The sequence below is a fragment of the Argentina silus genome (assembly GCF_951799395.1).
Source record: "Argentina silus genome assembly, chromosome: 13".
NCBI lineage: Eukaryota > Metazoa > Chordata > Actinopteri > Argentiniformes > Argentinidae > Argentina > Argentina silus.
This window is the reverse complement of record NC_139667.1, coordinates 16,085,173-16,097,624: the sequence shown is the minus strand read 5'-3', so window position 1 is coordinate 16,097,624 and position 12,452 is coordinate 16,085,173. Positions and strand designations below refer to the sequence as shown.

Sequence of the window (12,452 nt, the reverse complement as noted above, 5' to 3'; positions counted from 1 at the left end):
CAATTAGATTAGCGAGTGTGTCTAACCACCACAAGTTACCCTAATTGACATAAAAGTGACATTTCAGCACAATGAAGGCTACAGGCTACGCTATCTTTAAGCTATCCAAAGCAAATATGGACCTAGACTTGTTTTTATAAACTATCAGGCCTATGGCTACTGCACATTATCCTCAACAATTATTGCATTATCTATAACTATGCCTTTGACCACTTATAAAAATACATCATAAGGAAGATGTTGCTCTATGTCTTTCAATGCAGCAATATTTGTGTGTTTTTAACTTAAATGTGAATCACTCCAAACTGGATGATGCAAGATATGAAACCGAACATTCTTTTATTTGGGAGAGACCGAGCATCAGAAGGATTTCTCTGTGTTATCATGAATTGCAACAATTACTTGAGTACATCTTAAAATGGCCATCAGGCTAAGTATCAGACCCAAACGTTTTAAATCCAAATTCATATAAAACAGACATGGACTTTGCTGTCAACTTTTCATTGTTTACAACCCATGTTATCTTGATAGTTTTTACAGTTATTTCAAAAGAATATAAAACTGATTCCATTTCAAGGGACCTATCTAATAAAATCATTGGTTTAAAGATCAATATAAAAAGGTGAATTAAAATCAATGTACATTTCTGATTACTTCAACTGACTCATTACAAATCAGTGTTGTGATAATTTCACGCAGTGCTCTAATTTAAGTACACAAATGGTGCATCTTGTGATCTGCTCAAATGTAATATTGGAAGGCAATTTATGTTTTTATTTTTTCTTGTAAATGTATATAATATGAAAGCAATAAATATTACCAGTAAATAAACTTTACTTTTTAGATTATTTTTTTTTTTACTATTTTCTCATTTAAAAAAAACCCTTATACAATCTAATATACATTATGAAAAGTTGTACAGCTTTTTTATTTATGTTTAAAATAAGGACTCACTTTTATTTTTAATATGTAGATATAAATATATATATTTTGTCAAAATATATGATCATATTGTCAAGGAAACAAAAAAAATGAGACAAACATACATCTCAACATAAAAGTTATAAATAAGGGTCCAAGTGAAGATTTTTGGGAGTAAGGTGGGGTGGGGAAGGGGCCTGGAGGATTTCTTTAGCGTCCGTGCTGCCTGCCTCAGGTCACCCAGTCTTAGTCATTGTTAGCGGCAGCCGCACCCTTCCACCACCATTTCCTGGTAGTTTTTTAGGACCACCTTGTCGTGTTCGTCCAGGTAGAGCATCGAGATGGCACTGAGCTCCGTGGGCACGCAGCAGGCCTTGGGAATGTTGGTGTTCACAGAGTTCACCAGAGTCTGCACGATGGCGTGGTTGGTGGAGTTCAGGTGATCCGCCAGGGGGAAGGGGCACTCCCCGTGGCAGTAATACGCCTGGTACCCAGGGGGCGCCACTATCCAGTCATTCCAGCCCACGTCGCTGAAGTCCACGTAGAGCGCGTGGCGGCGGCAGTTGCGGTTGCGTTTGCGGCCCCGCTGCTTGGGGCTGCGCTTGCTCCGGCGCGTCAGCGGGTGGCCTTTGCCGTCGTGGCCGAAGGTGACCAGCAGGGGGCGCAGCTGCTCCCAGTCCTCCCCAGGCTCCTGGTGCAGCGAGCGGCTGACGCGTACGTGGCGTCCCTGGTGGCGCGGCGTCTGGTTGAGGTGCAGGACCTCCACGGCCAGCCCGTGGTTGGGCAGGCGCTCCCGCGTCCAGCGCAGCACGGCCGGGCTCACATCGAAGCTCTCCCACCGCGAGGCGTTGTGGCGCACCAGCCGGGTGTCCAGGAGCCGCGTGATCAGCTGCCCGGCCCGCGGGGCCTTCAGTACCTCGTACACGTTTATCCGATGGAGCCCCTCGTCGTTGTCGAGGCTATCCAAGCCGGAGCTGGCGATGGCCTCGTCGATCTGGTGGCGGTACAGCCGCAGCTCGGCCGACGAGAGCAGCTCCTCCTCTGGGATGCTGCTGAGGTTGAAGAGGAAGCGTAGCGGTGGGATCTCTCCATCGGTCAGCTCGCTCTCATGCACCCGCTCCATATGCTCTGAGAAAGGAGAGGAAAGACAGGATGAATGTCTGTACTTTTATAACCGGGGGTGCAAAAGCATCAATATAGCAGATTCAATATGAACACAATGCTAGAGTGAAGAAAACGTGTATAAAAAATAAAAACAATACTGCTGTATTTGCCTCCTAAGGCCCCACAACTTGTTCCCTCCAAAACTGTAACACTGTCTTGTGAACCAGTTCCCTTTCTGTCAGTCTTCATGGTTGCAACCACACACTTTCACATTGCCTGCAGTTAAGGTTGTGGACGAGACAAGCTTTCAACTGTACGAAAACACATACCTCTGCAGTCTAACATGCCTTAATTGACACAAAAGAATGTACATGTTCTCTTTGGAATAGCCTCCGGGGATTGAGTGTACAGGACAAATATACATACTCCCTACACTTCCTTATCACTCCATAAGGATCATCCAGGCCTTCCCACAATGCCTTACTCTGAACACTGTGCTGAAACATGCATTACTTAGAGGGTGGTGATTAGCGTACCACGGCTTGAGTATAAACACAGTGGAGGGTAGTCCTTCTATGCGCAGTCTGCAGATTTCTGGCAAGATCACCATTGTTGGGGAAAGGAATGTTGTGTCTACTATTTTCCTGCTCGATCCGGCCCTGTTATTTCACACCCAGGCCTTAATCTCACCCAGGTGGTTCTCATTATTAAAACCTGCTGTGTTTTTGATTGGCTCTGCAGTTTGTTCACTTGGGATATTTATCATTTTCATCATGAATAATCATTACGGATTCCGACAGACAAGTCTTCTGGTTGGTGGCAGAGCACCATGGCTGTTAAGTGGGAGACTGACTGGAAGTGGGAAAAGCTGTTTTCCCATCGTTTGAATTCCTGGAGGATTTAGCCGGGTAATTACATTGCTAACCTCGGAGTTGTCTTTGACGCTTTGCATTCGCCCCCCCCTCCAACCCCCCCCCCCCCCCCCCCCCCCCCACACACACACACTTCAAAACCAAATGTTTCTCTTCTCACCTCGTATTTTCATAACTGTGTTTGTAATGTACATCTTTCTTAACTGTATTCACCCACCTCAATCACATCAATATGGTTGTCAAAAAATCAGAATGTCCTCAACTGACATTCTATATAATTGATTCTAAAAGACCCCAAGCATATTATTAACATAGTTTGACAGAAAGAAACAAAAATACACATAGAGAGCAGTAGAAACAGATCTCCCAGACAGCACACACACACACACACACACACACACACACACACACACATTGCATCATAGGCTGGGCGGTTCAGCCTCCTCCTCCATTTTTGAGTGTTCTTCCTGAGTGGCCTTGGTGCTTGGCCGTGTTAGTGTGTTAGACAGGCCCCATTAAGGCTGACTCATCCCTCCCTCCCTCCCTCCCCCTGAGGGCAGACATGTTCCTCTTCAGCCCTCCAGCTCTGCCTGGCCGCCTCTCCACTCTATATGCTCTCTTGATAACACAAGCTAAGTCTCTATGTACACTACTAACTTAGTAGCTAAGTGTAGCATTGAGCCTACTGTAGATAGCTAGCTATGTTATGTGAACTCTCGCTGTACTATAGGTCCACGTTTTCCTCTGTTGCTCAATGAAGGCTGTTGCTGTACTGTACTGTAGCTCTCAGAGCCACGTTACCCCGCCAGGAAAAACTCAGGGCCCTACTCAAAGCGTAGGCCTATAGCTTACGCTACCATGCTAACATGTCTCTCTCAAACCAAGCTTAACTACAGGCCTTTCTTGGTCGTGTGTGTAATCTCAGATATTTCTATAAACATAGGATGATCAAGCCAGGGAGAGATTCCCTACGCGCCCCTCCCTTCTCTGTGTTCCTGACGCTCTATCACCTCGGGTTCTGAGACTGTTTTGTCAGTTTCAGCTTTCCAGTGTGCTCCAGTTCCCAGTCTGCTCCCAGTCTGCTCCCAGTAGCCACATTGTTGGCAGGAGAGACTTTATATAGAACGCTGCAGAGTAGCATTAAAGATAATTGCATGTTGAGGAAGGTCCCTCTAACAGGGCTCTCGTCTAAACTGGAGAGAGGGAGAGAGAGAGAGAAGTGTGAGAGAGAGAGAGAGACACACACACACAGATAGAGAGAGACACACAGACAGAGGGAGATAGAGAGAGACACACAGAGAGAGTGAGATAGAGAGAGAGACAAAGAGAGAGAGAGCGCTCACTACTCCTGGCCAAGAGAAGGCTTTTTTAAGCCCTTGTGCTGGGTGGGGTGAGAAGTGTAACTCAATAATATGAAGGTATGCTTTTCTTTGAGCTGCTAACCAAACACGCGGCGGGCTTTTGTCGGACCGCAGATCCTCTCAGGAGGAGAAAAAACTTGTCCAACTGAATTCTTGCCCCTTCTTTGGCCGCCATTTTGTGACCACATCCTTAGATTTCTTTGTTTACCTTAAGGTGGGAGGGGACGTCTTACATTTATGTTTAAGTGATGTCGGAAATGTTACATTTATCTTATTTCTTCAGATAACATCTTCATATTTTGTTCAACATGGGTCCACACCCTTGCTAACGAAATAGTCGGTAAATGAAATATGTGCTACCATCACCATTGGAATTCCATCACATAGGAACGCACCATTGATGTGTAGAGAAGAAAAATAGGATATGAATGGGTGTCTCTTCCAACACCTCTGCTTTCTCAGGTGCTTGTGGGCCAATTACATTGACTTTGGCAAGTATTTTAGATAGTACTGTCTCTCTCTCTCTCTCTCTCTCTCCCTCCCTCTCTCTCTCTCTCTCTCTCTCTGTTTCTCTTTTGCATGGCCTGAACAGGCAGAATAGCTGGTGAAATCTCCCCCGGATCTTTCTCTCTTGTTGAAGGCTCCCATTATGGGGTAACATATGGCTTTTATATAAGAATTAGTCAAATTCCTCATTCCTGGCAAGAGTCAAACTCAAACAGGTTGGTTTGTTTTTTTCCTTTCTCCCCCCTCTCCCTTCCACTCTCTCCCACCCTCCATGTCTCTGCCTCCCCTCCCTGCTCCCCTCTTACCCCTCACCCCCGTCCCCGTCCCCCCGTTCCCTCCTCGTCCCTCCTTCTCTCTTTACCTTCGTGGTGGAAGCCCCTCACGGTGTTGGCTCGGCTAGCCGACCTCTCGGGGTACTCGAAGGCGGCGTCGTGGGCGCCGGCCTCCTCGGCCTCGCCAGACTGCAGCCTGTAGAGGTCCAGCAGGTAGCGGGGCACGGTTGCCGAGCGGCTGGGCCGCGGCCGCCTCTGCAGCCCAAACATGTGGAGCAACGTGGCCTCAAAGTCCCGCAGCAGTTCATGGCTCTGACCGGCCGTACGACCCTGCAGGCCCGGCACTTTCTTCTTCCCTTCCTCAGGTATCAGACTAGCATGGTTGCTCTCTCCCAGCAGGACTTGGCATAATAAAATGACCATCAGCATTCGATTACCAGGAATCATGATGTCTCTGCGGAGGCAGGGAGATAGCACAGAGAGATAAGGGGTTAGGAGAGGGGTGTATGGGAAGGAGGGGAGGAGGGAGGGGACAGAGAGAGAGAGAGAGAGGGAGAGAGAGAGAAGAAGAGCTCTGTTTGAAGAAGCATTAAACATTTGTCGACTATGTATACTCCCTCCACATCCCGACCATCTTCCAATTTCCCCTCACCCACTAGAACCCTTCACAAATGTTCACACTGAAAACATGCTCTAATTGGTGTTTACAGTGAAATGGCCTCCGATCAGATATGCCCCTATGCAGTTTATCTCTGGCGACATCCTCGGAAGGTAAACAGCTGGTTTAAGAACCCGGCTTTTTGAATGGAATCTGAGGGCCATTCCTTTCACCCCCCCCCCCCCCCCTCCCTCCTCCCTCCCTCTCTCCCTCCCTCTCTCCCTCCCTCCACTGTGATTAGACAAATAAGAGAAGCAGCCCTGGGGTCAGAGCAAATTCTTAACTCGATAAGGAGCCAGAGTCCCTGAGAGTCTGACCCAACCAGGCAAAGGGAAACAAAGGAACCATGTGCTACACATTTCACCAACATTTTCTCTGTAAAACACAGACAGGAACGTCTTCCCTTTGACTAGTACTGGAAGGCGCTGTTCAAAACAACAGAGAGGAGAGTATATGGAATTATGATAACCCATTTATGACATCAGAGAATCAGACAGAGAGTGGGGGTGGGCAGTGGGGTTGAAATGGCAGAAGATGTGGCAAGGGATGTCACATGACACAAATTGAATTGCAATGGTCCACTTACCGACAGAAAATAAAGCATGGGAAAACAGTCCATGTTTGTTGGGAGCCGGCAATGGATGCGTTCCACAGCGAAATGTTAAGTGGTGCTGGGAGGCTGCTGGAGAACGTTGGAGTGACCCTGTTCCTGCACACCACAGAGGGAAGAAACAGGATATTAGAGCCTGGAACAGCAGCAAATACGTTCTGCAAGCAAATGTGTTCTTCTGTTTGTTCAGTCGTGTGTGTGTGTGTGTGTGTGTGTGTGTCTGAGACCAAGGCTTATCACAGAGACACGTGGGTTTAAAGGTTACTCAAGGTTCTAGTGTAACTTTTACATGTCTGGGGAAATACATCATCGAGCCTGATGCTCTTTAAGACACCACATATACATTTGCAGACCAAATTCAGAGGCTTCAAGGTGATAGGCAAAGGTTTGCATTTTTGTGTTTTATGTTATAATAAGAGGGCTAATGTGCCTGTGTTTGTTAATAATTTCCAGATTCAGACAGACATCTTTTCCAGGGCAAGTTACATATTTAGAAGACATCTTTAAAACAAAACATCATACAAAGTATCTAATTTTCAAGTCACAGATCCACTAGGGAAACACTACTAAGTCAATAAGGAACAGACAGACAGACAGACAGACAGACAGACAGTCAGTCAGACAGACGTCTTGTATTCATGCACCTGAAGCCCTCCCCTCTCATTACAGGGCAGCTATCAGATGGCACATGATAGCTTTCTATTGATCAGGAGGGGCTCAATCTGCATCTGAATGAGTGGGTTTGTTTGTCAACACAGGGGGCAAAAAAAAGCCAACTTGTGATCACCCATTTAAAGGTGATCTAAGTGCACCTATCAAATGGCAGACCCTCCCTCTCACCCCCACACCGTCCCTCTGCCTCCCCCCCCCCTCTCCCCCCTCCAGGCAGGGGGGAGCCACTGATGACAGGCCTGCTGCTGTTTGACCACACTGTCATCAACACACAGAGCCACCATGGACGAGCACCTCTATCTGCAGTCCTCTTTTCCTATCTGTCCACCATAGTGTTAGCCATGCTTGTTAGAGCATCGTCGAAGAGTGAGACTTCACCTACCAACGTCCTACACCTGGTCCTAAAACTGGCTGCACTGGTGCACTTGGGCTGGTTTGTTAGCCTATCAAACCTGATGACACCAAGTTAGCAGCCAGCAGCAGCAGCCAGCCACAATGGTGTTTCTTGTTTACACTCGTACACCACTGCAACATCAAGAAGAAGGTTCTAATTCTAATCATAACACGTTGACCAAGACCACTGGCTCCAAACTTGAAGGTGGCGGTCCATAGATTGACTGAGAGGATTCTTCACAACCCCCCTCTTCACATCATCTTCTCCTGTCCTGCAGAGGGTTGACGCCAGGGGAGGCTGGTGGAGGTAGAAATCGTTGGACGGGCTCATTCGTTCCATGCATTACAATGAGACCGTCCTCCGATTTCTGCCTCCACCAGCCTCCCCTGGTTGACGCCCACACTCTAAGACTACGCCATCATCACCAGAGGGACTTGGCTTTTAATAAAGCTCTTGCTTAAACGCATACACTGCTGAATCACCCACTAATAAAATTAAATAGTGTTTGTGAAACAGGGCTTGGGCAAACAACAGAGCAGGCGGTTCAACTCATCGGTCGAGAGCGACGCAAGCATTTGGTCATCGCTTGGAACCTGTTCCCCTGGAACACAACCAAGCATTACAACAGCAAAGATGCACATTAACAAGAACATTATGTGTATACTGTGTGTGTGTGTGTGTGTGTGTGTGTGTGTGTGTGTGTGTGTGTGTGTGTGTGTGTGTGTGTGTGTGTGTGTGAATGTATGTGAATGTATGTGAATGTTTGGGCCCATATCTCTGTGTTTATCTTGGTCCCTGCATGGTTCACTGTACATACAATCAAGAAAATCGTTTTTGTCTTTCGTAACAGAATTAGACATTGACCTCTGAGTGACCCCCTGTACTCGGTCGTGACACTAGGCCCTGTGTGTGAGTGTGTGGATGTGTGTGTGTTGTGTGTGTGTGTGTGTGTGTGTGTGTGTGTGTGTGTGTGTCCCTGTTCGTGAGAACCATGGCAGAGAGGGAAGAGGGTTCTGAACATGATCAGCTCTATTACCCATGGGGTGTGTGTGTGTGTGTGTGTGTGTGTGTGTGTGTGTGTGTGTGTGTGTGTGTGTGTGTGTGTGTATGGGGGGAGTGGGGGAGGGGGGGGGGGTGATAACGTGTGTGTGTGTGCATCTCTGACAACAAACGCTCATTGTACAGAGACCAGGGCCTCTGCCATGATTACAGGGACTCATACCGCTCACAGCAGTCACTATACAGAACATCTTACTGTAAACTGCCACTGACTGATAAGCCTCTTCACTCAAATTGAATGATTCACCAAGTGGTCCGATGATGGGGTGGTGGCTTTGTGTGAAGGGCAGATGATGAGGAATGGAAATGGACAACTGACACTGATAAGATCGATGTGTAAGCCTGGTTCTGTTCCCCTCGCAGCAGAGCTCACCACTCACTAAGAAGGCATCTAGGACAATAGACGAACAGCAACCAATAGACAACCAGACATTCTTCATCCTTTCATTAATGTGGCTTGTTTCTTATTCAGCACACCAGCTGTGCTGTGAGCGCAGCAGCAGTAGGGTAAAGGGACGGTTCTTGGACTTGGGAGTAGGCTATAAGCTCACATTTGCAGAGTTTTGAACTGGCCCAGAGACAGCGCCATATTTTGCAACGAATGTAGTCCAGGGTGCAATTAGGCCTCGGCAGTTCACTTCCCTTGGCTTGAGTCCTCCCTAGGCCTCCCTGAATTTGACTTCCCCCCTCTCCCTCTCTCTCTCTCACACTCCCCCCTCCTCTCTCTCTCTCTCTCGCACACACTCGCCCCGCTCTCTCTCTCTCACACTCCCCCCCCTCCTCTCCTCTCTCTCTGCCTCCCTCTCTCTAACCAGAGATAATGTGATCAGACTATGCACATGGCCCTTTAGATGTGTTTCCTGAGGAATTTGACAGGGATGGTGGGAGGGGGGAGCAGGTTACCACGGGAACAGACAATAGTCGAGGGCCCAATTTTAGCGTTTTATCTCTGTCATGCTCCCAGTTAACCACACTTGGCTACAATGTTGCCGCAAACTTCTAAGGCTGGTATTTCGATTCTGTTTTTCTTCCAGCTCTTCTTCTGCACTTTGGTAAATCCATAGCAGTGTCATTTTTCCATATTTCTGAGTTTATTTATTGCTATGTTTTCGAATGTATGCTCAGGCTATACTTGAGTAAATTCCTGACAAAGAATTGTTGAGGTTTAGCACAGCATCACACCGTTATTACCCAGTTCTGTGAGACAGTAAGATAACACATACCATGTAGGCTATGCTTCTAAATCAATTTGCGAGAGGTTTATATGTGGCATGGATTATCTGAATAGTACTCAAATACTACTTAGTTATGTTATACTGTACTTCTTTGCTGTTTATCTTAACAACGAAATTTCGCGTTTGCTGAAATTGTATTTCACTTTCAAAAAGCAAGACTTGGATCGAAATTCTATTGGTAAAGTTTGGTTTATGGTTTAAGATAATGACATGATATGCGTCTATGTTAATAGTATGTTGTTAATATGATGATAAACGTTTGAATTTGTATGTTCTATCAATGAGCAATAGGCCTACAGGGCGAACATTCCCAGTCAGTAAGATCACTGAAAGACAGGTTTATCGTTTAACGCAATGCTTTGAATAGATTAAGATGACGCAAGTATTCTCACTCACATCATGAATAGTAAATGTCATTCGATAGATTGATATCCTTCTGAACACATTGCATTGGCTCCCTGTAATAAGGAGCAAAAATAGACGAAACAAAACAATCGGGTTTGGCAACGTCAAGTACCGTACGGTTGATTTACACAATAGCCTCTCTCGATGCTCCCGGCAGTTTGTTCTGATATGTGTAACCGCTTATGATCCAATTTTAAAATCTGCCTTTTTTTCCCCATTTTGGTATTTTTTCCCTCTTCTCCTGAAGCTGCAAGCACTGGGCCTGTTTGTACTTAGTAGAGAGGCCAACTTTTCCAAATCAAGACCAGAGACGTTTACCCTTACTGTCAACTGCATGCAAAAATTATCAACTAGAATTAACTTGGTAGTCATCTATTCAGTCTTAAAATTAATGAAATGATTTAACAAATCCACCGCCCTCTCTCTCATGTAATTGACATGGAAGCAGATTGGACAGTAGAAACTTGCGCCAAGGCCGTCAACATGTGTCTTTAGGCCTCTAAATATTTATTCAGATGCATTGTAATGATGAGGTTTTGTACCGAAATGTCGTAATTCGATAGAGGAACAATGATTAGTTTGTATCAGCTAGTCACCGTTAGTAACAGTGTTCAAATAATGTTGTACAACGTTTAACTATATTGTTGTTATATAATAACGTTGAACAAATGGCAAATGTGTTTCCATGAGTGTTTTGAATTTGGCATCTTCTTTCAAATAATAGGAAGTTGTTTTTAAAAAAAACATTTACTCCGAATGGGCTTTGTCATTGGAGAAAGAGAGCCTAAACGGCCATTTATCACAATTTGTATCACAATTTACGCATGCAACGCCAATCTCTGGTAGGCCTATCTCATACATTCGATTGATTAGATAGACTGAGTCTATAACATGTGAAAGATCCATAAAACGTTACCAAGAGGTAAGCTAAATATTTAGCTGTAAACATGAACGTAGTAATTCCAATCGGTTACCAACAAGGAATTATGCGCACATTATGGCAATATACTTATTGTGCGTGCAGGTGTCCACCGCCTTAACCCCAAAGTGACGAAGGTCAAGTTTTAAAACCCAACTCACGAAAATCATCGCAATAATGCATGTAATAGTTAGAAAGTGGAGAAATACATGTTTCCTTTGAGTCCCCAAGTTGAAAATGACCTCATTACTGTCTCACTGCTTAACACTCTGGCACAAAAGATCTAGCCTGCATTACCGCTACGCCGTGACCACTTTTTTTCACTTGAGCAACATTTAGTTTCACTTAGAAGCCTACATTAATTCAATGAAAAACAACAAATGTAGTGTTCAGGACCACGAACATGAGGTTATACTTTCGATATGCTTAGCCTATTATGTTATTTCGATCATTTCTATTTCCCACAAGAATAGATGTGAATGTTGCACAGAGCCCAGTATAGCCTACTGTATGTAGTGCGGACGAAGTGATCTTGTCCAAGTTATAACACCAAATCATCACTTACGCTACGTGGATTGTAGTTGTATACTTGTTCTGTAAATGGAATTCCATTAAAATAAGCCACATATGAAAAGGTGGATCGGCGCTTACCATCAGTAGGGTACAGGTAGTATCCTCAAGCGAAGTAAATATGACAAAAGAAGGTGCGAGTGCTCCTCACGCAATGGAAGTCCAGGTGTAAGGCATGTAGTGAGAACGACGAATGAGCCCTATGGAGAAGTATGGTGCCTTTGGCTCATTAATTCCTTAACGACCCCTCTAAAAAACAAGAGGCGAGACGATGGCCGGAGACACAGAGGCGGTATGAAGTCGCGTAGGTTTGCAGCGGGGTTCCTATCTCCAGAAGTTCATGAGGGCGGAACACTGCGCGGACAGGCGGACTCCTCCACTGATCAAGCATCTATTGCCCCTTGCAGTTTTTATGTGTCCGCCCAATTTACCCTCCCTGCCTCCTCCCCTACCCCCATCCTACTCCGCTGTCTCAAACACCTTAGATAAACCCCCTCCCCTCCCTCCATGTAAAAAGAAGGAATGACATTATGCGCAACTTTATTTCTCTACCAAGTCTTTAATGTTAGTTGAAACTTTCTTATTTGACTTTGATAATAATGTACTCTAAATTGACTGTAAACATCTCATGCAATGTCATGCACAATGCATTTATCGTTTCCTTTCCCCTATAAATGAATTATAACTGCCTGACATAACACAATAATGTTCGTGTTCTGACTTGGAGAGGGCGCGCGCGCGCTCTTGTGTCTTGCGTGCGTGCGTGCAGTTTTAGGTCACCAACTCAACTCACAATATGAGCGATACTTTTCTTTTTGTTACCGTTTTGCACTGAGCTCCGTGCGCCCACTTCAGCCACACATTACATCCATCACATAGCTAATAACGACATA

The 12,452-nt window shown here is 45.6% G+C and overlaps 1 protein-coding gene across 1 annotated transcript; it reads right to left on the bottom strand.

Moving 5' to 3' along the window:
• Positions 1-315: 315 nt before the first annotated feature.
• On the bottom strand, positions 316-11,925 carry bmp4 (bone morphogenetic protein 4). The gene is made up of 4 exons (XM_083684004.1): positions 11,641-11,925; positions 6,282-6,404; positions 5,127-5,491; positions 316-2,049 (listed from the first exon to the last, which is right to left on the bottom strand). The coding sequence occupies exons 3-4, from the start codon at positions 5,482-5,484 to the stop codon at positions 1,178-1,180; spliced, it is 1,230 nt and encodes a 409-aa protein (XP_083540130.1). The 5' UTR covers positions 5,485-5,491; positions 6,282-6,404; positions 11,641-11,925; the 3' UTR covers positions 316-1,177.
• Positions 11,926-12,452: the final 527 nt, after the last annotated feature.

Bases quoted from the DNA above. Each gene is read 5' to 3' on its own strand.
- bmp4 (XM_083684004.1), bottom strand. From the start codon at position 5,484: ATGATTCCTGGTAATCGAATGCTGATGGTCATTTTATTATGCCAAGTC. The intron at 2,050-5,126 runs GTAAAGAGAGAA...CTCCTTTCTCAG, and splicing joins GAGGGGCTTCCACCACGAAG to AGCATATGGAGCGGGTGCAT.